This window comes from Macaca nemestrina, chromosome 3 (genome assembly GCF_043159975.1).
Source record: "Macaca nemestrina isolate mMacNem1 chromosome 3, mMacNem.hap1, whole genome shotgun sequence".
In the NCBI taxonomy this organism is placed as follows: Eukaryota; Metazoa; Chordata; class Mammalia; order Primates; family Cercopithecidae; genus Macaca; species Macaca nemestrina.
In genome coordinates, this window is record NC_092127.1 from 20,252,274 (window position 1) to 20,276,642 (window position 24,369).

General features: G+C 36.8%; 1 protein-coding gene across 9 annotated transcripts in view; it reads left to right on the forward strand.

Moving 5' to 3' along the window:
- The window catches only part of LOC105466693 (NIMA related kinase 1), a 229,035-nt gene that overhangs the window by 58,729 nt on the left and 145,937 nt on the right, over nucleotides 1-24,369 (forward strand). For all 9 annotated transcript variants that reach the window (XM_071092827.1, XM_011715788.3, XM_011715791.3 and 6 more), the window contains one exon: nucleotides 12,660-12,762. In XM_071092827.1, the coding sequence (XP_070948928.1) occupies nucleotides 12,660-12,762 (103 nt within the window). The remainder of the gene's footprint in view (nucleotides 1-12,659; nucleotides 12,763-24,369) is intronic.

Consider the following 24,369-nt stretch of genomic DNA (forward strand, 5'->3'; position numbering starts at 1 on the left):
ATCAGTTTGTCCATATCTACAGGCTAGCATGCTGGGATTTTGAATTGGGATTGTGTTGAATCTGTAGATCAACTTGGGAAGAACTGACATCTTGACAATATTCAGTCTTCCAGTACTTCCTATTAGACCTGAAATATCTCCATTTATTTAGTTCTTTGATATATTTTATCAGAATTTTGTAGTTTTCTTCATATCCATGCAAATTTTTTTTGATTTGTGACCTATATATTACATGTTGGGGAGTGCTAATGAAAGTGATAATGTGTTTTTAATTTCAAATTCTACTTGTTCATTGATTATAGATAGGAAAACAATTGACTTTTGTTTATTCACCTTCCATCCTGCAACTTTGCTATAATCACTTTTTCTGGGAGGGGTATTTTTGGTGTTTCTTTTGAATTTTCTACATAGACAATCATGTTATCTGCAAACAAAGACAGTTATATTTCTTCCTTCCCAGTCTGTATACCTTGTGCTTTCTTTCCTTATTGCATTAGCTAGAACTTCCAATATGATGTTGAAGAGTGGTGTTGAGAAAGGACATCTTTGTCGTGTTCCTGATGTTAGCCAGAAAGCTTAAAGTTTCCATTAAATATGTTATCTGTAGGTTTTATGTAGATGTTCTTTATGAAATTGTGGAAGTTCCTCTTTAAGTTTTCTGAGATTTTTTTAAAGTCAGAAATGGTTGCTGGATTTTGTCAAATGCTTTTTTTTTTTTTTTTTTTTTTTTTGCATGTATAGATATGATCATGTGATTTTTCTTCTTTAGCTTATTAATGTGATGGATTAATGTAATCCATTGATTAATTAATCCATTAATTGATTTTCAGATGTTGAACCAGCTGTATTTTCTTATATTTTGCTATAAGAATAAAAATGCCCTTTTCTTTCATAGCTGGCAATCACTTACAAGGAAATGATTTAATTACTATGTGTATAATTTTCTCGTGATCTCTTTCTTAATAATACTCATTGTGTTAGATTTACATACACACTGTAATCTTTCCACTGACGTGGAGCAACAACTTACACTATTCCAAATTTTAGCTACCGTCAGTGTTTGCTTTACTGAAAGGCATTTAATCTTTTTTTCCTTCCTCTCATTCTCAAATTCTTTTTTAATACTCTTTCTTTTGCTGAATTCAAGAATTTTCATGTATTTCTGTTTTTAAAATACCAGCAGCTAACTACCTTGTTATTGTCCTTTCATACAGTGTTCTCAGTCAACTGTTCATACCTCCTTTTTCTCTCCTTTGTGCTCAGTAAAAAAGAAAACCTGAAGAAAAATCACACGAGGCTTTTCTTTTTCTTGTTTTTCTGCTTGCTGAGTGATGTAGGTTAGTTTTAGAAAAATTGGAACATAAAGGAAGAGGGTGTTAGGAAACAGGAAAGAAAATAATTCCGAATTCCTACAGAGACAGTCACTGGTGAAGACTTTGGTTAATTTTTTTGCATACTTTTTTCCTTTTCTTTTTCCCGAGATCATGGAAATCAAATCACACATACAAATTTGTATCTTTTTAAATTTAGTGTTCTTACCATACATATTTCCCATGTTAAAAATTGTTTTCAGTTTTTTAATATCTGCATAAAATTCCAGTGCCTGAATGTGCTATGATTTATCTAACAAATCCCCTAATATAACAAGTTGTTTGTAATCCTTCACCTTTTTGAACATTTTTCTGCCACATTTTATTCTTCATTTTTCATTATTTCTGAAATAGAATCTTACAGAGCAACTTGGGAGGCTGAGGCAGGAGAATCACTTAAACCCAGGAGGCGAAGGTGGCACTGAGCTGAGATCACGCCACTGCACTCCAGCCTGGGTGACAGAGTGAGACTCTGTCTTAAACAAACAAAAAAAGACCAGCATAGTGGCTCAGGCCTATCATCTCCTTTAGTCAGGGTTCTCCAAAGAAACAGAACCAGGCCGGGCATGGTGGCTCAGGCCTGTAATCCTAGCACTCTGGGAGGCCAAGGCAGGTAGATCACTTGAGGTCAGGAGTTTGAGACCAACCTGACCAACATGGTGAAACCCCCTGTCTCCTAAAAATACAAAAACTAACCAGGTGTGGTGGCACATCTATAATCCCAGCTACTTGGGAGACTGAGGCAGGAGAATCGCTTGAACCCAGGAGGCAGAGGTTGCAGTGAGCCGACATCGTGCCATTGCACTCCAGCCTGGGCAACAAGAGCAAAATTCTGTCTCAAAAAAAAAAGGGGGTGGCTGGCAAGATGGCTAAATATAACAGCTCCCGTCTGTAGCTCCTAGCAAGATTGACACAGAAGGTGGGTGATTCCTGCATTTCTAACTGGGGTGCGCTATTCGTCTCATTGGGACTGGTTGGGCAGTGGGCCCAGCCCAAGGGGGGCAAGCTGAAGCAGGGTGGGGTGTCACCTCATCCAGGAAGTGCAGGGGATCAGAGAAGTCCCTTTCCTAGCCAAGGGAAGCGATTAGGGACTGTACCATGAACTCCGGCCCAGATACTGTGCTTTTCCCACAGTCTTCACAACTTGCAGACCAGGAGATTCCCTCCGGTGCCTATGCCACTGGGGCCCTGGGTTTCCAGCATGAAACTGGGCTGCCATTTGGGCAGACACCGAGGTAGCCACAGGAGTTTTTTTTCCTACCTCAGTGGCACCTGGAACACCAGTGAGACAGAACTGTTCACTCCCCTAGAAAGGGGACTGAAGCCAGGGAGCCAAGTGGTCTGGCACAGTGGGTTCCACCCCCACGGAGCCCAGCAAGCTCAGATCCACTGGCTTGAAATTCTGGCTGCCAGTACAGCAGTCTGAGCTCAACCTAGGACGCTGGAGCTTGGTGAGGGGAGGGGCGTCCGCCTTTGCTGAGGCTTGAGTAGGTGGTTTTACCCTCACAGTGTAAACAAAGCCACTGGGAAGTTCGAACTGGGAGGAGCCCACTGCAGCTCACCAAGGCTGCTGTGGCCAGACTACCTCTCTAGACTCCCTCCTCTCTGGGCAGGGCATCTTTGAAAAAAAGGCAGTAGCCCCAGCCAGGGACTTATAGATAAAACCCCCACCTCCCTGGGACAGAGCTCCTGGGGGAAGGGGCTGTTGTGGGCACAGCTTCAGCAGACTTAAACATCCCTGCCTGGCAGCTCTGAAGAGAGCAGCAGATCTCCCAGCACAGTGTTCAAGCTCTAATAAGGGACAGTTGGCCTCCTCAAGTGGGTCCCTGGCCCCCGTGTATCCTGACTGGGAGACACCTCATACAGGAGAGTTCTGGCTGGCATCTGGCAGTTGCCCTTCTGGGACAAAGCTTCCAGAGGAAGGAACAGGTAGCAATCTTTGCTGTTCTTCAGCCTCTGCAGGTGATACCCAGGTAAACAAGGTCTGGAGTGGACCTCCAGCAAATTCCAGCAGACCTGGGCCCTGACTGTTAGAAGGAAAACTAACAGAAAGGAATAGTATCAAAAAGGACATCCACTCAGAGACCCCATCCGAAGGTCACCGACTTCAGAGACTAAAGGTGGATAAATCCACAAAGATAGGGAAAAACCAGCACAAAAAGGCTGAAAATTCCAAAAAACGGAACGCCTCTTCTCCTCCAAAGGATCACAACTCCCTGCCAGCAGGGGAACAAAACTGGACAGAGAATGAGTTTGATGAATTGACAGAAGTAGGTTTCAGAAGGTGGGTAATAACAAACTCCTTCAAGCTAAAGGAGCATGTTCTAACCCAGTGGAAGGAAGCTAAGAACCTTGAAGGAAGGTTAGACAAATTGCTAACTAGAATAACCAGTTTAGAGAAGAACATAAATGACCTGATGAAGCTGAAAAACAGCATGAGAACTTCATGAAGCATACACAAGCATCTGTCGACGAATTAAGCAGAAGAAAGGATATCAGAGATTGAAGATCAACTCAATGAAATAAAGTGAGAAGACAAGATTAGAGAAAAAAGAGTGAAAAGATATGAACAAAGCCTCCGAGAAACGTGGGGCTATGTGAAAAGATCAAATCTACATTTAATTGGTGTACCTGAAAGTGACGGGGAGAGTGAAACCAACTTGGAAAACACTCTCCATTATATGCTCCAGGAGAACTTCCCCAACCTAGCAAGACAGGCCAACATTCAAATTCAGGAAATAGAACACCACAAAGATACTCCTTGAGAAGAGCATCCCCAAGACACATAATCGTCAGATGCACCAAAGTTGAAATGAAGGAAAAAATGTTAAAAGCAGCCAGAGAGAAACGTCAGATTACCGATAAAGGGAAGCCCATCAGACTAACAGTGGATCTGTCTGCAGAAACCTTACAAGCCAGAAGATAGTGGGGGCCAGTATTCAACATTCTTAAAGAAAAGAATTTTCAACCCAGAATTTCATGTCCAGCCAAACTAAACTTCATAAGCAAAAGAGAAATAAAAAATTCTTAGAAAATGCTGAGAGATCTTGTCACCACCAGGCCTGCCTTACAAGAGCTTGTGAAGGAAGCACTAAACATGGAAAGGAATGGCCAATAGTAGCCATGACAAAAGCATGTCAGAGTGTAAAGACCATCAACACTATGAAGAAACTGCATCAACTAATGGGCAAAATAACCAGCTAGCATCATAATGGCATGATCGAATTTACACATAACAATATTAACCTTAAATGTAAATGGGCTAAATACCCCAGTTAAAAGACACAGACTGGCAAATTGGATAGAGTCAAGACCCATGAGTGTGCTGTATTCCCATCTCACATGCAAAGACACACATAGGCTCAAAATAAAGGGATATAGGAGTATTTACCAAGCAAATGGAAAGCAAAAAAAAAAAAAAAAAGGCAGGGGTTGCAATCCTAGTCTCTGATAAAACAGACTTTAAAGCAACAAAGATCAAAAGAGACAAGGGCTTTACATAATGGTAAAGGGATCAATGCAACAAGAAGAGCTAACTATCCTAAATATTTATGTACCCAATACAGGAGCACCCAGATTCATAAAGCAAGTTCTTAGTGACCTACAAAGAGACATAGACTCCCACACAATAATAGTGGGAGACTTTAACACCCCACTATCAATATTAGATCAATGAGACAGAAAATTAGCAAGGATATCCAGGACTTGAACTCAGCTCTGCACCAAGCAGACCTAATAGACATCTGTAGAACTCTGCACCCCAAATCAACAGACTATACATTCTTCTCAGCACCACATAGCACTTATTCTAAAATTGACCTCATAATTGGAAGTAAAACACTCCTCCACAAATACAAAAGAACGGAAATCATAACAAAGAGTCTCTCAGACCACAGTGCAATCAAATTAGAACTCAGGATTAAGAAACTCACTCAGAATAGCACAACTACATGGAAACTGAACAACCTGATCCTGAATGACTACTGGGTAAATAACAAAATGAAGGTGGAAATAAAGATACTCTTTGAAACCAATGAGAACAAAGACACAAGGTACCAGAATCTCTGGGACACATTTAAAGCAGTGTGTAGAGGGAAATTTATAGCACTAAATGCCGACAGGAGAAAGTGGGAAAGATCTAAAATCAACACTCTACACAATTAGAAGAGCTAGAGAAGCAAGAACAAACAAATTCAAAAGCTAGCAGAAGATAAGAAGTAACTAAGATCAGAGCAGAACTGGAGGAGATAGAGACACGAAAAACCTTTCAAAAAATCAGTGAATCCGGGAGCTGGTTTTTCGAAAAGATCAACAAAACAGACCTCTAGCCAGACCAATAAGAAAAGAGAAGAATCAAATAGATGCAATAAAAAATGATAAAGGGGATATCACCACTGATCCCATAGAAACACAGACTACCATCAGAGAATACTATAAACACTTCTACACAAATAAACTAGAAAATCTAGAAGAAATGGACAAATTCCTGGACATATACACTGTCCCAAGGCTAAACCAGGAAGAAGTTGAATCCCTGAATAGACCAATAACAAGTTCTGAAATTAATAGTCTGCCAACCAAAAAAGAAGTACATGACCAGATGGATTCACAGCTGAATTCTACCAGAGGTACAAAGAGGAGCTGGTACCATTCCTTCTGAAACTATTCCAAACAATAGAAAAAGAGGGAATCCTCCCTAACTCATTTTATGAAGGCAGCATCATCCTGATACCAAAACCTGATAGAGACACAACAAAAAAAATTTCGGGCTAATGTCCCTAATGAACATCAATGCAAAAATCCTCAATAAAATACTGGCAAACTGAATTCAGCAGCACATCTGAAAGCTTGTGCACCATGATCAAGTCAGCTTCATCCCTGAGAGGCAAGCCTGGTTCAACATAACACAAATCAGTAAACGTAATCTGTCACATAAACAGAACGAATGACAAAAACCATGTGATTATCTCAATAGGTAATAGGTCTTTGACAAAATTTAACAGCCCTTCTTGCTAAAAATTACCAATAAACTAGTCATTGATGGAACATACCTCAAAATAATAAGAGCTATTTATGACAAACCCACAGCCAATATCATACTGAATGGGCAAAAACTGGAAGCATTCCCTCTGAAAACCAGCACAAGACAAGGATACCCTCTCTCGCCACTCCTATTCAACATATTATTGGAAGTTCTGGCCAGGGCAATCAGGGAAGAGATAGAAATAAAGGGTATTCCAATAGGAAAAGAGGAAGTCAAATTGTCTCTGTTTGCAGATAACGTGATTGTATATTTAGAAAACCCCATCATCTCAGCCCAAAATCTCATTAAGCTGATAAGCAACTTCAGCAAAGTCTCAGGATACAAAATCAATGTGCAAAAATCACAAGCATCCCTATACACCAATAACAAACAAACAGAAAAATCATGAGTGAACTCCCATTCACAATTGCTACAAAGAGAATAAAATACCTAGGAATACAACTTACAAGGGATGTGGTGGACCTCTTCAAGGAGACCTACAAACTACTGCTCAAGGAAATAAGAGAGAACACAAACAAGTGGGAAAACATTCCATGCTCATGGATAGGAAGAATCAATATCATGAAAATGACCATACTGCCTAAGGTAATTTATGGATTCATTGCCATCCCCATCAAGCTACCATTTGACTTTCTTCACAGAATTAGAAAAAACTACTTTAAATTTCCTATGGAAACAAAAAAGAGCCCTCATTGCCAAGACAATCCTAAGCAAAAAACAAAAAACAAAACTGGAGGCATCACGCTACCTGACTTCAAACTATACACAAGGCTACAGTGACCAAAACAGCCTGGTACTGGTACCAAAACAGATATATAGACCAATGGAACAGAAGAGAGGCCTTAGAAATAATGCCACACATCTACAATCATCTGCTCTTTGACAAACCTGACAAAGACAAGCAATGGGGAAAGGATTCCCTATTTAATAAATGGTGTTGGGAAAACTGGCTAGCCGTATGCAGAAAGCTGAGACTGGATTCTCTCCTTACACCTTATACAAAAATTAACTCAAGATGGATTAAAGACTTAAACATAAGACCTAAAACCCTAAAAACCCTAGAAGATAACCTAGGCAATACCATTCAGGACATAGGGTGGTCAAAGACTTTATGACTAAAACACCAAAAGCAATGGCAACAAAAGCCAAGATAGACACATGGGATCTAATTAAACGAAAGAGCTTCTACACAGCAAAAGAAACTATCATCGGAGTGAACAGGCAACATACATAATGGTAGAAAATTTTTGCAACCTATTTATCTGACAAAGGGCTAAAAAAAACTTAAATTTACAAGTAAAAAGCAACCCCATCAAAAAGTGGGCAAAGGGTGTGAACAGACACTTCTCAAAAGAAGATATTTATGCAGTCAACAAACATATGAAATAAAGCTCATCATCACTTGTCATTAAAGAAATGCAAATCAAAACCACAATGAGATACCATCTCATTCCAGTTAAAAAGTTAGGAAAGAACAGATGCTGGAGAGAATGTAGAGAAATAGGAACGCTTTTACACTGTTGGTGGAAGTGTAAATTAGTTCATCCATTGTAGAAGACAGTGTGGTGATGCCTCAAGGATCTAGAACTAGAAATACCATTTGACCCAGCAATCCCATTACTGAGTATATACCCAAAGGATTATAAATCATTCTGCTATAAAGACACATGCACACACATGTTTATTGTGTCACTGTTCACAATAGCAAAGACTTGGAACCAGCCCAAATGGCCATCAAGATAGACTTGTTTTTTAAAAAAAAAAAAAGTGGCACGTATACACCACGGAATACTATGCAACGATAAAAAAGAATGAGTTCATATCCTTTTCAGGGACATGGTAACTATCATTCTCAGCAAACTAACACAAGAACAGAAAACCAGACACCACCACATGTTCTCACTCATAAGTGGGAGATGAACAATGAGAACACATGGACACAGGGAGGGGAACATCACACACTGGGGCCTGTCAGGGGGTCGGGGCCTAGGGGATGGGTAGCATTAGGAGAAATACCTAAGGTAGATGATGGGTTGGTGGGTGCAGTAAACCACCATGGTGTGTGTATACCTATGTAACAAACCTGCATGTTTTGCACATGTACCCCAGAACTTAAAGTATAATAAAACAAAAAGAATCTGGGAATTAGCCATCATTAAAGAAATCATGGTTAAAGGAGCAAACTTGGAAGAATTGACTGACTTGTCATGTAAAAGAGGAATTAGACACAGTGGAAATATAAAGACACATTTCAGTCAGATATGAGGACTGTTCAAAGGTTGGATGACTGTGGGATTTAATGGATATCTTCAAACTGTAAGTATTAACCAGAGGTTTAAATGACTGTGCCTCATGGGGTATTTAGATGGAAATATGGGAATACTTTATTCAGTGAAAACTTGGACTAGTTAATACCAAAGGTCCCTTCCAATCTGAATGATTCTTTTGTCTTGTACTGTTTAGTGGTCACTGGCACTATAGAACATTTTCTCTGCACACTGTCAGAATTTCTGGTTATTATAATTTGTATGTCATTTTCATTCTTGATTCTTTCCTTTCTTTGATTCAAACTGAATCAACAAACTGAAATCTGACCTAAGACTCTTTCAGGTTCTCTTTTCTTCATAATCACCCATATTTGCCTGTTTCTTCTTTATGGTATTATTTATTTTTCCTCTTCCTTTCTTATCAGTAACTCTGACCAATCTGACTTTGCTTATATCCAATTTCTTAATAACATACCTCTTCTATTAGGCTTTTCAATATTAGAAGCTCAAGCCATGTATGGTTCAAATGACTGAAGCTACTTTTTAATAAATTACAGAGTGCCACCTAACATTTGTGTTTCTCTGGAGCTTTTACTTTTCCCAAGTCCTCTTGTCTGTATTGCTTCATTTAATTTGCATAAAACTAACAACAATTTTATTCCATTACATAGACGTTATGCCCCTTAAGAGGAAGTTAAATGAATAAACCCTTCTACATCATTTTTTCATCTTAGTAATCCTATACAACCCCATCTCTTCTTCCCAATACCATATTACTCATTTTTATTTCTCAGATTATCTGTTACCTAGAGTGCTACTTATTTTTATGTTATCTTCAACTTTATCTTTGAGAAGTTTTAAATTTTCTTTATCGGTAAAGAATTTGAACCATGGATGTGAGGCATGCAGTTCCTAGCCAAATCTTGTTGATTATTCATGCATTTACAATAAGAAAAGAAGAGAAAAAAGAACTTGCTCCCTTTTCCTCCCCTTCTCTTGTCAGGGTTAAAAAAAAAAAGGGAAAGTTTGTCTTGGGATAATTATTTCTTGATAAAAGAACACTATACTTCTGTTATCTCATTGTTTGATGCCCCTTATCCTCTTACATTATTCTTTTTAGTCCATTTTAAGGTCTTTGTGTTTTACTGTCAAATTCCTAATTTGTTACTGTATTTTCATTTATATTATCATCCTCTTATCCTTAATCCAGGTCAGTGTTTTACTGATTTTAAGTGGTGTAATTCTGGAACTCAAAAGTAGTCGTCTAATTTTTGTAAAACAGAGCATGCTCACATGAATTCTTAATAGTGTTTAATGAAGAAAATTACTATCAAGAAGTAAACTGACTGTTTTCTCTTAATCCTCATGATCCCAGCACAAACATAGTTTATGCCCATAGTTTAGTACAGTTGTATTACTTTAGAGAGGACTAAGCATATGAGTTGTGAGCTATTTTTGCTGTATATGTAGTAGTAAACAGTAATACATATGAAAAATAAGAACACAGATTTTATAGGTTTTTAAACAGTGTAAGGAGTCATAAAATTGATTAATTTTGTCCTTTAATCTATGAATATGTATTATGCTGATTTTCATATGTTGAACCAACCTTGCCTCCCCGGAACTGTTTTATTCATCTTTATATCTTTTGACAGATATAATGTGACAAATAGTTTGACACTCAATATTTGTTTAATAAATGAAAGGAAAAAATAATTATTGTTAAACAAAATCACTACATTTATTAAGTTTGTGTTTGAAAGCAGCCAGTAATGTAAACCTGCTTATTTAAGCCAGCGTAGGAAGCAAGTGTTCAATGAAGCAAAATTTATAAATCATATGAACACATAGAGCAAGTAGTGTTATATATGCATAAATGGTGTGAAAATCTAAAAATCAAAGCTGTTATACGTATGACCAGGTTCTCAGTAAATAATTCTGTGCAACCACTGTTTAACCTATGCCAATTGTAAGTTCAGGCAAACAGTCACTGGACACAGAAAGCATCTTAAGATGGGAAGTCAAACATGCTTTACTTCCGTAAAAGTTAGAGAAGAAAGTTGATACAGTCAGGATGCACAGCAGAGAGATCAACTGTCTTGTTTACTTGCAGATGGTGGTGTATCAGTCCCCCCAAAAGAGCCTTATCTGTAACCATAGAGTTTCAGATGACATGTTTGAGCATCATACCTGAAGGCTTATCTGCCTTCCTCAGGCCTAGCCTTACATAGATGGGCTATAGCAAAACAGAATACAGCCTTGCCTTGATATATGCAGGAAATAAGTTGCATTCCAACCAGATATACCTTATTAATCTTATGTCAGAGGATTACACCTGAAGGTTTATCTGCCTCCTCAGGCCCAGCCTTACATAGATGGGGACGTGGCAGAACATGGTAGAGTCCTACTTTGATATATACAGTAAATAAGTTGCATTCTGACCAGATATACCTTATTAATCTCATATCAGAGCATCACGTTTGAAGATTCATCTGCCTTGCTCTGGCTGAGTGTTATATAAATGGGGCTATAGCAAAGCAGGATATAGCCTTACATTGATATATGCAGGAGATAAATTGCATTCAGAACAGATAAGTGTTATTAATCTCAGAATTTTCCAGTGGCTGATGGGACTGCTAGGGGACAGCACAGGTGCACTACAGAGGCATGAACAAATTTCTCATTCTTTGTGTTCAACCTACTCAAGCTAACATGGCATTGGTGAAGTGGATTCCTGGATTTAGTGATGTGAAACTAGATTAAGATTTAGCTACCCAAACACATCTGAGAGCAATAGTAACTGGCCTTTAAACTAGCTATAGAGATTATATAATTCTAGAAAATTCCCATGATGGAAATTTCATAAGAATCTTTTTTAAGTACTACATGAGATAAATGAACCTTAGATCACTGTCATTCATAGTTATACGATGGAATAGATTTTTAGGTTTTACAGCTTAGTTTCATATTTCAAATATTTTTGTTTCAGTTAGTAATCATTGCCAAAGAATGTAAAAGAAGCAGTTATTTGGTATATGAAAATCAGAAATGCTCAAATTTTACTACGAGACTGAGATTTATTTCATGTAATTTTCAGGACATAATTTAGTTATGGACCCAAAGAAAGCCCATATAGGAAGTTTCTGTGCCTTACTAGTCAAAATACAAGTAGAAACACAGCCAACCACTTGCTCATCTTTCTTCCTTACCTCCAAAATTAACTGCAATTGATGCCATGCTATGAGTTCTCCGATAACTGGGGCTGGGTTTTATTTATCTTTGTATCTTCCATACTTAGCATAGTAACTAACACAATGTTTAGTAGATGCTTAATCAGTGTTTGTTATTGATACTTTTTATTTATAGTCTAAGATCAGCATGTTTACATTCTTTCATAATTGTCAGAGAAAGACACAAAAGTAAAATTGGAAAAGGTTAAAACAAATAATTCTGTTTTTAATATTTTCCCTAGTCTATCCATTTTACTTTTTATAGTTGTGATATTTAGGGAATTCAAACATAGCTTTTTACTTTTTTTTTGAAAATTCACACTTAAGTAAAGCTTTAGTTCTTTTTTTTAAATTGCTGCTGTACTGCTTTTATTTGACTTCGCTACTAAGATTCTTATTGGATACAGAGTTCTGAAATAAACTTGGCAACTTCTCAGATTCTTCCATAATTAAGTGTATCTAAAATAATTGTGTATGTTTAAGTAAGTAGAATAGATCAAATAAATATAAAAGAAACCATCTTGTGAAGACAGAGTAGAATTATAGATTTTACTTGCATTTAAAATAATAAAGAATGTGATTTAAGTAGTAGATGTCAATATATATATAGTGATTTCTTCATTACAGAGGAAGTGTTTCATCAGCCTTCATATTCTGAAATAAAAAAAAAATTCAGATAAATGTAATTTTTAACTTTTTAGAATATTTTATGTTCAAGATGGCTGACTTTGTGATTTGTTCAAATTAGGCAAAAAGGGCAGCTAGCTGTAGAAAGAGCTAAACAAGTAGAAGAGTTCCTGCAGCGAAAACGGGAAGCTATGCAGAATAAAGCTCGAGCCGAAGGACATATGGTATGAATTTTGTTTGTTTCTGAGATTTTGAATGTATTAGTATTCCAAGTGAAGGTCTGGAATAAGGTAAGTGTAAGTAAAAACAATGACAATCTAACAATCTAGGCATAATAAGAGGCAGTAAAGATACTCAGAAGTCATTTGCAGAGTATCAAATTGGGATATCTTAACTCATTTACCTTCTCTTCTGCTGTCTCTTATACCAGGGGTGGAATTCTGTTGTTGCTTTGGTTAATTGGGAGTAAGTTCATACCTGTATCCTTCCTTTAAAAGAGTATAAATGGGTATAGCAACCCAGATATTTATATTAAAGAAATAAGTTCTTAGATTGCTGCATGTTTTTTTTCCCCCAATATGCTTTTGGTTTTACATACTTTTAAGTGGCAAAGAATTTTAGAAGAAAAATGGGAAACAAGTATTTGGGTAAGTATATATGTAAACTATGCATTTGCTCAAAAGCAATTTAGAAGTAGAATTATAGTAAAGTCTCCAGTTATGCCATTTAACTAAATTGAGTCATGTATACAAGAAAATATTACGTTTTTAGAAAATCATTTCAATCATTAAAACTCTTTTTTTTTCTTTGGTATTTAACAGGATTTGAGATAGTTAAAACTCTTGATAGTTTGATTTGTAGAGGTGCACAAATGCCTTTTGACATTTTGTCTACAGAACAACTGATGATTATGTCTGTCAGCTCAGCAACCCATGAAGCATCACATTTGTATAGGAAATAGGTTAATTAGATGGTAATATATTTTAATAAGACATTACATATCTGTTGTAAGTTCATAAGTGGTATCTTTGTGAGTTAATGTAGTTCAATATAGTATGTCTTTTCTTTGAAACAATGTCATAGAAACATAGTTAAATTTGTAAATAGTTACCCTTTATATTGTTAACATAGATACTTCAATTTGTTTTTCTACATCCGAAATTAATCTGTATTTGTATCTTTCCGTTAGATAGTAAATGAGAACCTCCAGCCTTTTCCTTTGCTCATATCTCCCATGTTAATAGCAGCTGGAATTTTGGTTACACATTTTTTACTTAAAATATTTTTAAAAGAATTGGTAGGCTTACCGGAATTTACTAATTTCTTTTCTCAACATCATTCCTTATATCTTACTATTCCCCCCTCAGTTTATTTTTTTTCATGCTGGATAATCTGGTAATTTTTTTTGGAGAGGAACTTTCCAAGATTTGTTGGAAAATGCTCTAATTTTGTCCTCATGCTTGAATGATCATTTGTAATGGTGGTCTGCTGGTGAATTTGATTAGCATTTGTTTGTCTGAAAAAATATTTTGCTTTTGTTTTTAACAAATATTTTGGCTGGATATTGTATTATAGGCTGAAACTTTACCTCTGGCTTGCCCTATTTCTGACAAGAACTATGCATTCATTCTTATATTTTTCCTCGGTATGTAATGTATCTTTTTTCTCTACTTTAAAATTTTTCTCTTTATCACTAGAATCAATTTGATTATGATGTGGTTTGTGTGTGTGTGTTGTTTTTTTTTTTTTGAGACAGAGTCTTACTCTGTCACCCAGGCTGGAGTGCAGTGGCGGGAGCTTGGGTCAGTGCAACGTCCACCTCCCTGCCTCAAGCGAGTCTCATGCCTCAGCCTCCCAAGTAGCTGAGATCACAGGTGTGTACCACCACACCCATCTAAGTTTTGTATTTTTTTAGTAAAGATGGGGTTTCACTGTGTTGGCCAGGCTGGTCTTGAACCCCAGACCTCAGGTGATCCATCTGCCTTGGCCTCCAAAAGTGCTATGATTACAAACATGAGCCACTGCACCCTGCTTGTGTAGTTATCTTCATGTTTATTTTGTATAGGGGTTCATTGAGCTTCTCAGATCTGTGGGTTTATGATTTTCATCAAATCTGGAAATTTTTCATCGATTATTTCTTTCTTTCTTTTTTTTTTTTTTTTGACACAGAGTTTCTCTCTTGTGCCCAGACTGGAATGCAGTGGCGCAATCTCGGCTCACTGCAACCTCCGACTCCCAGGTTCAAGTGATTCTCCTGCCTCAGCCCTCTGAGTAGCAGGGATTCCAGGCATCCATCACCATGCCGGGCTAATATTTTGTCTTTTTAGTAGACACGGGGCCAGGCTGGTCTCAAACTCCTGACCTCTCAGATGATCCACCTGCCTCAGCCTCCCAAAGTGCTGGGATTACAGGCATGAGCCACCACGTCCAGCCCATTATTTACTCAAAAAATGTTTTTCTGTTTGCCTCTCTGCCTCTTCTAGGTCTCTGGTACACATATATTAGACCACTTTGTACACTACCAACCATTCACTGATGATGCTCTTTATTTTGTTCAGTCTTTTTTTTTCTCTGTGTGTTTCATTTTGGATTGTTCTATTGCTGTGTCTTCAAGTGCATTAATCTTTTTTTCTGCTATGTCTGTTAATTCTATGCAGACATTATATGTTTTCCATCTCAGAAATTGTTTTTTGTTTGTTTATTTTTCGAGACAGAGTTTTCACTCTTGTTGCCCAGGCTGAAGTGTAGAAACATGATCTCGGCTCACTGCAACCTCTGCTTCCTGGGTTCGGAGATTCTTCTGCCTCAGCCTCCCAGGTAGCTGGGATTACAGGCACGTGCCACCACACCCAGCTAATTTTTTTGTATTTTTTAGTAGAGATGGGGTTTCACCATGTTGGCCAGGCTGGTCTCAAACTCCTGACCTCATGTGATCTGCCAACCTTGGCCTCCCAAATTCCTGAGATTATAGCCATGAACCACCATGCCCGGCCAGAGATTGAATTTTTTATGTTAAAGTTGATTTGGATTGTTTTTATACCTTCCATGTCCCCTACTTTTCTTCATATTCTTAAACATATGGAATATAATTATAATAGCAGTTTTCATGTCCTTATCTATTAATTCTACCATCTGTGTCATTTCTGAGTCTCTGTTGATTGATTTTTTTCCCTCATTAGGGTCATCTTTTTTTCTTTACATGTCTGGTAATTTGTAGTTGGATACCAGGCATTGTGTATTTTATAAATATTTGTGGACTTTTTTTTCTGGGATTGCAGTTAAGTTACTTGGAAATAGTTTGAGTCTTTCAAGGTTTGCTTGTAAACTTTGGCTGTAAGCTTTGCTAGGCCGGTACAGAACAGTCTTTAGTCTAGTGTTAATTTGGCCTCACTGCTATAACAGTACTCTTTTGAATACCCAATGCTTTATTAGTTTGGAGGTCTTTTCAGTTTGGCTCTTGGAAACATGAGACATTTGCAGCCCTGATTGAACCTCAGGTATTATTGACAATATGTTGTTTGTCATTCAGCAGGAAGCTCTAGGGACCCTCTTTAAATCTTGAGCACCCTTCCACCATGCAGCTCGTTCTTCTTTGCAACTCTGTTCTGCAAATTCTAGTGTTCTTCAATTTTCCAAGGTCTGAATGTTGTTTCCTCAACTCAGGGGACTGCCAAACTCTGTTTGGTTACCTTCTGTCTGTGTTGCAGCCAGGAAACCCTTGCCAGTCAGTAAGGTGGGCAGCTGTTGGATTTACCACCTTTGTTTTCCTTCTCTCAAGGATCACTTTCCTGTGCTGTCTGTTGTCCAGTGTTTGAAAACCATTTCATATGTTTTGTTCGGACTTTTAGTTGTTTAAGATGGGAGGGTAGATCTGTTACTTCATCATGGCTGCAAGTGAGCCTCGAATAATAATTTGGCTGGATAAGGAAATATAAATTTGAAGTTTATTTTCCATAGAACTTTAAAGATTCTGCTTTATTATCTTTCTACTTACATTGTTGCTAATGAGACATGTGATGTTCTGGATCTTGTTCTTTTATAAGGAATTCCTTCCTTTCTCATAACTCTTAGGACTGTTTTTCTATCCTTGATGTTCTGAACTTTACTTGAATATTTCTCAGTTGTTTTTTGTTTTGTTTTTTTGTCTTCCTGGCTTAAGTTTCCACTGAATGCTTTCAATGTGAGTACTTATCTTCAATTCTAGGGACATTTGAAATTATAAATTCTTCAAATATTGCTTCTACATTTTCTTCTCAAGAGAACTCCTATTAGACTGATACATTGGAACCTCTGCATGTAATGTACTTTTTAAAATCTTTTTCTCTCTTTTTACTGTGTTTTGGAAGGATTTCTAGGCCTGATAGTCCAGCTCACCGGAATATATTCTTTGGTTTTGTCTACTCTGCCGTTCAGCTCATCTAATCAGTTTCCTTTTATTTCAAAAAATTACGTTTTCATGTCTATGAATTCTAATTAGTTTTCCCATAAAACTCTTTTCTTATGTTTTCATTTCCCTGGTAGTAGTATAATTGTTGTAAAGTCTTGTTCTTAGTGTGCTGTTGACTACGTTACTTTGGTTTTTTCCATTTTGAAGTTTGTTAGATATTTCGTAGTGTTGGTACTCCTCAAATGTTCAGCACCCTTGCTAGTGTGTTCATGATTGGGAGTATGAATTTTACTGTTCATTGCCCTTGTTTGGGTGACTCCCTGGGAAGATGGCAGTGTGCTAGTGCCATGATCTGTTCTCTGCAGTTTTCAGTGAGAGTGAAGGATGAGTGGGACATACTGGTACTCTCTCAGTGCAAGTGCCTTGACGGCTTATTTTCTGGGCTTAAGAGACTCTCATTCTTCCTAGGTATCACCCAGACCATTGGCCTGTCCTTTCATTCTATGCTCTCTCTTACCACTCCTGTTTCAAAGTAACTGACGCTGCTTGCTGGTTTGTGGAGATGCTTAGTGTACTGGAGGTAACCCTTTTACTCTAACTACTGTTGTCTGCTATTAGACCTTCTCATGCTCTTAGCTTCCAATATGTCTTAAACCATGCTTTGTGTTACTCAACCTTCTGTGGTAGCACTCTTTCTGACATGTTTTTGCTTTTGTAAATTCACACTTTAAGCTGGTTTTGTGTACTTTCCTGGTCTCTAGTTTCCTTTTAGTCTTAGGACTACCAGGAGTTTTGCTTATTTTTGAATGCTGATATGTATTCACCTAAAATAATTTTTTATACTAAGATTTTGCAGGAAGGAAAGCAGTAGTATTCACTTTGACCTCTTATAATCGGTATTTTTCATTTTATTGTTGTGTTCTCATTTTTTAAAAACATGTTTTATAGAGCTGCAGTACATTTGGGAATGACTTTTATGTGACTTTCTAAGATTCATTCTGTTAAACTATATTGAATTCCTTTATTCCTTACATGACGTAAAACTTTGCCTTAGAAATATGTGGCTAAAAATGAAGAATTTGTATTTTCTAGTATACTTGGGTGCGTACATCATATATTACTTATTTTATTGATTCACTAAATTAAGGCAATTTGTTAAACACTGGGAGTAGTAAGTATATAAAGCTTGCTCAGAAATAGTTTGTTTCTAAAGTAATTTATAATCTAATGTTGGACAAGAATATCTACACTAGTAATAAGGCAGAGATTAGAAGTGACTGCTAAGGTTAACTCTGGGCAGGATAAGAAGCCTCACAGATTTTAAGTTCTAAATCGGAACTTTTTTATGGTAAGGCAGAGGTGCTACTTATAATTTGCCTCTTTGTATTCGTTTTCTATTCTGTTAACAATTTACCATAAACTTAGTGGCTTAAAGCAACACAAATTTATTACTCAGACTTTCTTTGGGTAAGAGTCTGGCATGTGCTAGCTGGGTATTCTCATGGTCTCTTAAGGCTGAAATTAAGGTGTCGGCCAGCTGTATTACCACCTAGAGGCTTAGCTAGAGCAAGATCTTCTTCCCTGTTCCCCTCAGGGTATTGGCAAATCCACTTCCTTGTTGCTGTGGAGCTGAGGCCTCCATTGTCTGACTAGATTTTGGCCTGGAACCACTCTTAACTCTGAGAGACCACTCTTAGTTACTTGCCAGATGGCCTCCTCAGCAATGGAGAACCTACTGTGCATCAAATCCCTCTCAGGCTTCAAACTCCTGACTGCCCTTTCTACAACCAGCCAGAGAAAACTATGATTTTAAAAGGCTCAGGTGATTAGGTCAGTCCCACCAGATAATCTTTTTATGTTAACATCAGTCATTGCATCTAACACAAAATCTATCATATTCACAGTCCCAGGGATTATGCAGGGTTGACCCAATGGAGTACAGAGAGATAACAAAAACCTTGAAAGTTTCCTTAGAATTCTGCCTACTATACTCCCTTTGCTCATAATTTTAGAGCCTACATCTGGAGACAGTAGATTAGACTAAGTAGAGGAGCTACTCTTTTTTTTTTTTTTTCAATTCCCTTTCCCGTTCCCTTTTTCCTTTCCTTTTTCTTTTCCTTTCCTTTCTTTCGACGGGGACTCACTCACTCCCTGACTGGATTGCAGTGGCACAATCTTGGCTGATTCTTCCACCTCAGCCTCCCAAGTAGCTGGGACTACAGGCACGTGCCACCATGCCCAGCTAATTTTTTTTTTTTTTTTTTTTTTTTTTTAGTAGAGATGGAGTTTCACCTTGTTGCCCAGGTTGGTCTCAAACTCCTGGACTCAAGCAGTCCACCCTCCTCGGCCTCTGTAAGTGCTGGGATGAGCCACTCAGGTATGAGCCACCATGCCCAGCAAATAGACTTTATTTTTTATAGCAGTTTTAGGTTTGTGGCAAAATTGAGTGGAAAAGTACAAGGATTTTCTATATACCTCATGCCCCCACATATGTGTAGCCTCCCTCGTTATCACCACCCACCAGAGCAGTACATTTGTTACAATTGATGAACCTACATTGACACATCATTATCACTCAAAGTCCATAGTTTACATTAGGGCTCACTCTTGGCGCTAACATTCTATGGATTTAAACAAATATATAATGGTATTTGTTTATCACCATTATAATGTCATACACTGTAACATTTCTCTGCCCTAGGAGGAGCTACTTTTAAGTGCTGTCTTTAGCAACATACTTCATATTAGAATATAGTAACCCAGGTTACCATACAAGAGCCTTTTTTTATAATTGGTTTTATTAACATGTAATTTAAATGCAATAAAATTCTAAGTGTATATCTCAGTAAGTATTGACAAATGTATATAGTTACGTAGCCACCAACATCATATGTAAACTGTTCTGTGGCCCCCCTAAAAGTTTCCTCATGCCCCTTTGAAGTCAGTCACCCCCTCACCGCCATCAGCTGTAGGCAGCCACTGGTCTACTTCCTGTTACTATAGTTTTGTCCTCTCTAGAATTTAATATAAAATTATGAATCATATAGTATATAATTCTCTTGTGACTGGAGTGTTATCACTAGTTAGTTGTTTTTTATTCCGAAGTCATATTCCTTTGTATGGATGTACCACATTTTATTCAATTTCTCTGTTGATGAACACTTGTGTTGTTTCCAAAATAGATGCTTTTAAAGCTCATCGGAGTTATGTGATCATTAAATTCACTTGTTTATATACATACCTATATAATTGGCTAGCCTGTCTTCCCTGTGGAGCCCTATTTTCTGAGTTAGCATATCCCGCCTCATTATGTGTAACTGAACTAGTGACTGTTATTACACTTAGTCTTCTGAACACTGCTGGAGAAAATTAAAGCTATGATGATTAATAATGTCTGTTTCTCTGGTTTCAGCCATTTCCTTCTATTCTATGCCATACCATCTCTTACTTTTGAGCCTTATTCCATCGCTTATCTATATAAGAAAGTTTCTCCTCAACTTTGCTTCTTTACCGGTACTCTCCTATAGCATCTACACACACATATATATAATATATATAATATATATGTAATAATATATGTATGTAGTATATATATTTTCAAATTTCTCACATCATTAACTCTGCATACCTCTGTAGTTATCATCCTATCTCTTTCCTCCTCTTCATAGCCAGACTTTTCAAATGAATGAAACACTTGCTGTCTTTCCTTTCTTATCTACTATTTAGTTTTCAATTTATTGTTAATAGTTTATCATTATATCAAAGAAGTCACTACTATCCATCTTGCCAAATATAATAGACTATTTTTAATCCTCATCTTACTCTGCCTCTCTGTGACATTTGATCATGACCTACTACTTCAAAATTTCCTTCTTCCATGATACCATATTCTCTTGATTTACCCTTTATTTCTCTGGTTACAATTTCTTAATGCCTTCTATAGAATTCTTTTCTTCTCAGTCTTTAAATGCCAATATTCTCTGCGGCTCTGTCTTTGCTATTTTCTCACTATATATAATATCCTGGGGCGATCTCACTGATAATTCTACTAGATGACTTGAAAATCTGTAACTCAGACTGCTCTCCTAACTTCTGTCCTGTTTATCCAGTTGCCTTCTGGATGTTGTTTCCCAGGTGGTGCACCTCATTTTTTGAACATTTCATTTTCAAATGATCATATAGTAACATAGACTTTTTTCCAGGAATTTTAACACGTGTAAATTCATGCAACCAGCACCACAATCAAGTTACAGAACAATTCCATCAGCCCCCTCACTTTTACGCTATCTTTCTGTAGTCACACTCTCTCCTTCTACCCCCAACACCTTGGCAACCATTTTGTCTTTTCCAGAGTGTCTTGTAAATTGTATGTATGTATACATACAGATGTTCCTTGACTTATGATGGGGTTACATTTTGATGAACTATTGTAAATTGAAAATATTTAGTCAAAACTGTATTTATTGCACTTAACCTACGAAACATGGCTTAGCCTGGCCTACTTTAAACGTTCTAAGAACACATTAGCCCACAGTTGGGCAAAATCATTTAACACAAAGCCTATTTTGTAATAAAGTGTTCAATATTTCGTATAATTTATTGAATACTGTACTGAAAGTGAAAAACAGAATGGTTGTATGGGTACTTAAGGTACATTTTCTAGTGAATGCTTTTCACTTTCACACCATTGTAAAGTTGAAAAAGCGTAAGTTGAACTATAGTAAGTCGGAAACTGTCTGTACACGTACTGGTATGTTGTAACCTTTTGTGACTGGTTTCTTTCCTGCACCATAATGATATTCATGCAAGTTGTTGCATGTGTAAATAGCTTGTTTAATTTTGCTGCTGAGTAGTACTCCATTGAATGGATGTACAACAGTTTGTTTATCCATTTGCCAGTGGTGAGACATTTGAGATGTTTCCAATTTTTGGTAATTATGAATAGAGCTGTTTTGATCATTTATTTACAGGTTTTTGTGTGAGGTCTAGTATTTATTTCCATAGGATAAATACCCAGGAGTGGGTTTGCTGGATCATATTGTAAGTGTACATTTAACCTGATTTTTTAAAATCTTTTTTTTCCAAAAGTGTTTGAAACATTTTGCATTCCCATCAGCATTGTACTCAAATTCCAGTTGCTCTGCATCCTCATCAGCATTTTTTGTCAGTGTTATTTTAGCCATCTAAACCATGTGTAGGGATATATCACTGTGGCTGAATTTGGATTTCTCTAAATGTTAATGATGTTGAATATCTTTTCATATTTGCCATCCTTATATCCTTTTAGAGAAAGGTCATTGTCCATTTTAATTGTATATTTTCTTATTCTTTAGCTTTGAAAGTTCTATTATATTCTCTGAATACAAGTCTTTTATTGGATAAATAATTTGCCAATACTTTCTCCTAGTCTGAAACTTAGCTTTTCATTCCCTTAACAGAATCTGTTGCAGAGGATGAGGTTTTAATTTTGATGAAGTCCAGTTTGTCATTTTTTTTGTTTGGGTCATGCTTTTCATGTTATGTCTGAGAACTCAGCTTATCCAACAATCATGAAGATTTTTTATTTTTTCTTCTAAAGTTTTTATGGTTTTCATTTCTACCTTTAGATTTATGATCCAGGAAGAAGACATTTATTATAATGATATACACATAGCATAAAATGTACTCCCTTAATCTTTTTAAAGTATACAGTTCAGTGGCATTAAGTACATTCACAACGTTGTCTTCCTTGATTTCTATTTTGCTCTTTTTTTATTTTTAAATTTTTATGGATACATAATAGTTGCACATATCTGTGGGGTACATGTGATATTTTGATTCAAGCATACAATTTGTGATGTCTTGTTTTTTGAGGTAGCAACTTAAAACATTGAATTGAGACCTTTCTTCTTTTCTGATAGTGGTATTGCATTTTATAAATTTCCCTCTAAGCATTGCTGTAGCCATATTCTACAAATTTTCTATGTTGTGTTTTCATTCTCATTCAATTTCAAAATGTATTCTAGTTTTTCTTGAGATACCGTCTTTGGCCCATGGATTACGTAAAAGTATTCTGTTTAATTTCCAAGTGTTTGAACATTTTCTTATTATCTCTGTTGTTTTCTAGTTTTATTTCATTTTGGTCATAGGACATACTTCGTAGGATTTCAGTTAGTCCTTTTACATTTGTTAGGGTTTGTACTTTGATCTAGTGTATGATCTGTCATGGTGAATGTTCCACATGTACTTGAATGGAATGGGTATTCTGCTACTGTTGGGTGGAATATTAGTTTTATTAGATCCATTTGGTGTATGTTTTATTCTTCTTGATCCATACTGAAAGCCTGTCTACATTCTATTTGATACTAAGGAAGTCTTCAAATATAATTGTGGATTTGTCTGTTTCTCCTTTTAGTTCTGTCAGTTTTTTCTTTCTTTGTTTTCTTTTGCAGTGTAGCAAGTTACCACAGGTTAGCAGTTTATCTCACAGTCTCTGTGGATTAGGAGTCTGGGCACAGCTTAGCTAAGTCCTCTACTTAGAGTATCACAAGACTGTAATATGGTTAGCCAGTATGCATTCTTATCTAGAAGCTCATTTGAGGAAAAATTTATTTCCAAGCTCTTTCATGTTAGAGAATTTATTTCCTCATGGCTTAATGAACAAGGGCCCCAAGCTGCTTGCTGGCTGTTGACTTGAGGTCTCTCTCAGTTCCTAGGGGCCACCTGCATTTGTAGAGACATTTCTTGACACATGGACATCTTCAACATGTCTACTTACTTTATCAAGCAAGGGCAACCTGTGGAGGGTGTATGCTAGCAAGGGTAGAATGGTATATAACGTGACAATTACAGGAGTGACATCCATTACATTTGTCATAGTCTGTTGGTTAAAAGCAAATCACAGGTCCTCCCCACACTCTCAGGAGGGGATTTTACAAGATTATAAACATTAGGAGCTGGGCATCATGGAGGCAATCTTAGAGGCAGTAAGGCATGTCCTTGGTATTTTTTTCTTTTGAAGATTTTTTTTATGGTAATATACCCATTCCAGCTTCTTTCGTTTACTGTTTGTGTGGTATATCTTGTTCCCTTTTACTTTCAATTTACCTGAATGATTGTTTGAGGTGAGTTTTTTATAGTGAATTTATGGTTGCTTTATGTGTTTGTAAAAAATCTAGTCTAACAATTCCTGTCTTTTCATTAGTGTGTTTAAGTAATTACATTACAATTATTATACTTAAAGACAATATAATTATTGATATGTTAGGATTTACATCTCACATTCTATTATTTGTTTTGTGTTTATACTCTATGATTTTGTTTCTCTTTCCATTTTCCTGCTGCCTTTAGATTATTTGGACACATTTTAATATTCCATTTTAATTAATCTATTGTGATTTTGGCTATATTTTTCTTTTAGTATAACTTCTTTGTGGTTGCTCCAGGGGTTAAAAATACATACTTT